Genomic DNA, 4,304 nt, shown 5'->3' on the forward strand with positions numbered 1-4,304 from the left:
GCTCTGTCAGGGACCGGGTGGCCGTGCCGAGTCATCCCCGCCCTCCCAGGGTGCTCCCGGGCTCTTGGCATTATCACTGGAGCTGATGCCGGGTTTCCTTCCCGCAGCTCTGTGTTGTCTGTGGATCCTGCAGGGGTTTTGCAGCTCAGTGACCCGAACACCATCTGTTGATTTAACACCACGTAGGACCCAGTTATTGTACAGGGCTGATACTGCATAACTGAGTTTTAAAGCCAAACTGATGTGCCTGGGGAAGGTGTCACTGCTGACATGGTGGGTTTGAAACCTTCCTGTGTGTGCTTTAATACAAAGTTTAAGTGAGTGTCAGATATCCTGACTTGTCATGGAACTCTTGTCATGGATCACTCTTCTTGATCACCCCTGAGTACGACACTTGGTTCGCTTGTTTACCCTGAGAGTGCTTTTTAGGGTTTAATGTGACTTTCTGCCAGTCTTGGACCTTTTAGGCCTAAAATTAGCATTAAGAAGCAGCGCTGCTCAGGGTTTCTGTGCTGAAGAGCTGTGCACATAACTCATAACCCCTCCCTGCAGGCACCATGGTGCGCATGAACGTCCTGGCAGATGCTCTCAAGAGCATCAACAACGCAGAGAAACGTGGGAAGCGCCAGGTCCTCATCCGGCCGTGCTCCAAGGTGATCGTCCGCTTCCTCACCGTGATGATGAAGCACGGTGAGTCCTGGCCCTGCTCACCCCTGGGGGCTGGGGGTGCTCTTGAGTAACACTAAATCAAGGGGCTTGAACTAGAGTTATGTGAGATAGTAAATGAGCTGTGTTATTGTAGTTAACTGTTATACATTTATTTAAGTATATATAGAGAGAGTAGCTAAGTGTTACATATTTGATTGTCTGCTCGTCTCTCCTGCAGGTTACATCGGTGAATTTGAGATAATTGATGACCACAGAGCTGGGAAGATTGTTGTCAACCTCACAGGCAGACTCAACAAGGTAGGGTTTGTCTTCCTGATTTTGGTTTTCTAGGGATGTATTTAAATGACACTTTTGTTATTATATTGACTTTATCTGCTCCATTTCTGAAAGAATTGCGTGTAAAGAAGGTGGTATTTGTTGAATCCACGTAAATGAGAGCAGTATGGATATTACCAGTTAACAGGCTGGTTAATTTGTTGAGACTCATAATAGTATGGGTCATTAATTGCATTTTTTTTGAATTCTGAATGTGCAAGACACATTTTCAGGGAAGTCCGCTTGCAAGTGCTGTGTATTTTCTCTTTCTTCAGAGGCTTTGTGGCTGTCTAGTGGTTCCTCAGTTTCTTTGATGTTTAAACAATCTGGAAGACTTGTCTTAAGCGATAGGAGCCAAGTTGTTTTCCAGTTGATGTTTGATACCTGTAGATGTGGAGAAGACAAACCTTTCTCCTGCTGCCAGGGGGCTTTTCTTGAGTTGATGGAAAGTGGAATGTTATGTTATTTGGTGCTTGTTAAGTTCCTGGGGCATTTGAGTCAGTCGTGTGTTTTGAAAGTTTTTTAACTGCTTTTGTCTCAAAATACTGAGCTGTCTAGTTCTGTGTTGACTTGCTGTGTGTCCTTGTTTCCAGTTATGCTCTTCAAGTGAGAGGTGGCTCTTCAGTAAAGAACTAAAAAAATTGTTTGTTCAAAACATGTTGGGGATATCTCCATGATGAATACATATTGCAGCTGAAAATTGCTTGAGTGTACAAGGCAGAGAATTCTGACATTCCCAAATGACCAGTGTTATGTGTCTGTAATGATGTTTAAATGTAGTGTTCCTCTAATTCTGCTGGGGTGCAGCTGGATATAAAGTATCTCTCAATCATTGCAGTAAGGGAACAGTTGTTTGGTTTAGAAAAGTGTGCACAGTGCAGGAAGGTGTGCTTCTGGTTTGGTCTTGGATAGTTATTGATGTACTTGGAGCCAGTGAGGTAACTGGAGGTGGTAGTGGTGGTCATGGTCAGTAATATGATTAACTTGAAAACTTCAGTAACTTCTGTGGATGTTAATTTTTTCCTGGTTAAAATCTACATGTATTTTTTGCTAAGGGTGTACAATGGTTAGAGGTAATCTATAGTTAGAGTAATCACAGGATTTTTGCTGATATTATAGTGTGCTTTTCTGTCTCCCAGGTCTGGGCACTACTTGGTTAGTGTAGCTCCAGCAGCAGTGCAGGTTTGTCTGTTGAGGAGGAGGGTATGAGGCTGAGGAAATAACTGCTGGATAGTTACTGTGGGAGGGTCTCAGGTGGGAGGAATTGCTGCTCATACTGCGGGTAAAGGAGTGTGTGTAACTGCACTTGTTAAACTCCTTCAGCCACTGAATTGGGATGACAAATGTGCAAATCCAGTCTATAAAGTTCTTCAGTTTGTAATGGAATTCTCTTTTACAGTGTGGTGTAATCAGTCCCAGATTTGATGTTCAGCTGAAGGATTTGGAAAAGTGGCAGAACAACCTGCTGCCTTCACGTCAGTTTGGGTAAGCATGAGGAAGAATTAAATGCTTGTGTGTAAAAATGTGGGGGTTTGTTACATGTGCAAGCTGCCTGAGTTAGCCTCACCTGACACCTTTCCTCTGATCAGTGTGGAGGTAAATACCAGTCTAAAAATCCATCTTCCATATAAATGCTCTTTTTAACTAGTTTTAAAGGGGCACTGCTTAGCAAGGACCTGTTTCTGTTTGACTTTGGTAAATCCTCATTTCAACATTTCTGCAGTTTACCAGAAAACAGGACTTTTCTCATACTTCTTTCAGTTTTATTAATGGCCATTTGTAAATGGGGAGGAGTCATGTAAGTTCCCAGGTCAATGGAAGTAGGTTATATTACTGAAATTTAAATGTCCTGATTTTGTGTGAACTGATCAGATATTAAGTGATGAGAGACTTGGAGCCTCCATTTAACAAACTTGCACAACACAGAAAATCTTACTATTATGCAGTATTTCCCAAAATAAACTGAGGCAAGAGCAGTAAATGCCAGTACACCAGGATGGCAGAGCTAGAAGAGTCTCCAGGGCCTCAGCCAGTCTGGAAGGATTAACAGTTCCATGTAATTTCTGTTCTTAAAGCTCCAACAGTAACTCCTTCAGCTGTCCCTGAATACCTCCATGTGTGTTGTCATTGGGATTTTTAAGAGTATTTGTAGAGTGGTGAGACAAGATGTTCTCAGACATGCAGCTGTGTGGGTGAGGGGTGCTGGCAGTCCAGGTGCTGGCACTGGCAGTGACAGTGGCTGCTGCAGTTGTCAGTCAGATGCAGAGTCTCACCTGCCTCAGGCAGTGTTGGGCACCGAGGCAGAGCCCCAAGCTGAGGAGCTGCCTGGCACCAAGGCAGCTCTGCCTGTGCTGGATAACAGCACCCCTGGAAGATGGAAAAGTGGACTTTATCTAGAAACCTTTGAGGTGCTGCTGCTGCAGCAGCTGAATGGGCAGTGCCCAGTGGGAATGCAGAAGGAGACAGGCAAATATTTGGGGAACGGAAGGCTGTGGATGTCCTGTGTGTGCTGCAGGGCTGTGAGAGGAGCTGCCTTCACTCTCTGGTAACCTGATTTCGCTGTATTAGGCCCATTCTTACAGGCACAGGTCTTGCTGTTGTAACAGAGAGATGCAGTTGGTGCTGTCAGCTCTGCACCAGCCTGGAACACAGTGATAGACTGAACATTTGTTCTCTCTTGGCAGGTACATTGTACTGACAACCTCAGCTGGCATCATGGACCATGAGGAGGCGAGGCGAAAACACACAGGAGGCAAAATCCTGGGGTTCTTTTTCTAAAACTTGTAAAAAAAGAGGATACTAATAAATTGTTCAAATGGACTCTGCTGTTTCCAATCGGTTTTTTAATGTTTTTGAACACTGCCTGTGACAGTGCTTTTAACAGACAGCTCTTCCAAAGTGCTCAAGTTCCAGCTTCACTTCAAATGGTGTTTGGGTTCCACACCATCCCCGGCCACAATTTTATTTCTGTTAATTATATAATATACTTTAAATACTTCCCACTGGACTGATAGTTTGGGGTGACTGCACAGGAGAGCCTCAGCAGCGGAGCTGTGATGCTGAACTTATGCTAAACCCAGCTGTCCTGCATGGGGCCACCTCACAGGTGTTCAGTACACGTGTGACTCTGAGGTTTCCCTTCTTGAAATAATAGAAGATGCCTTGCCAGAAAGTATTTCCTGTTTATTGTTAAAAAACTTACAGTGTGTGGAATTGTGGAATAATTAAGATGGTTGAGGTTTGATTTTAGATCACAAACTTGTTCCACATCATATGCTGTAAGGAGTAACTGAGGTAGAGAGGTGAATAATTTTTTTTTC

At 44.0% G+C, this 4,304-nt stretch overlaps 1 protein-coding gene across 1 annotated transcript; it reads left to right on the forward strand.

Moving 5' to 3' along the window:
* Window positions 1-518: 518 nt before the first annotated feature.
* RPS15A (ribosomal protein S15a) lies at window positions 519-3,804 on the forward strand. Its single transcript, XM_029957933.1, has 4 exons — window positions 519-690; window positions 887-966; window positions 2,384-2,469; window positions 3,669-3,804. Exons 1-4 carry the CDS (start codon window positions 558-560, stop codon window positions 3,760-3,762), a joined length of 393 nt encoding a protein of 130 aa, XP_029813793.1. The 5' UTR covers window positions 519-557; the 3' UTR covers window positions 3,763-3,804.
* The last annotated feature ends 500 nt before the right edge of the window (window positions 3,805-4,304 follow it).

The sequence above is a fragment of the Manacus vitellinus genome, unplaced genomic scaffold, assembly GCF_001715985.3.
Source record: "Manacus vitellinus isolate BGI_N305 unplaced genomic scaffold, ASM171598v3 scaffold_12_pilon, whole genome shotgun sequence".
Classification (NCBI taxonomy): Eukaryota; Metazoa; Chordata; class Aves; order Passeriformes; family Pipridae; genus Manacus; species Manacus vitellinus.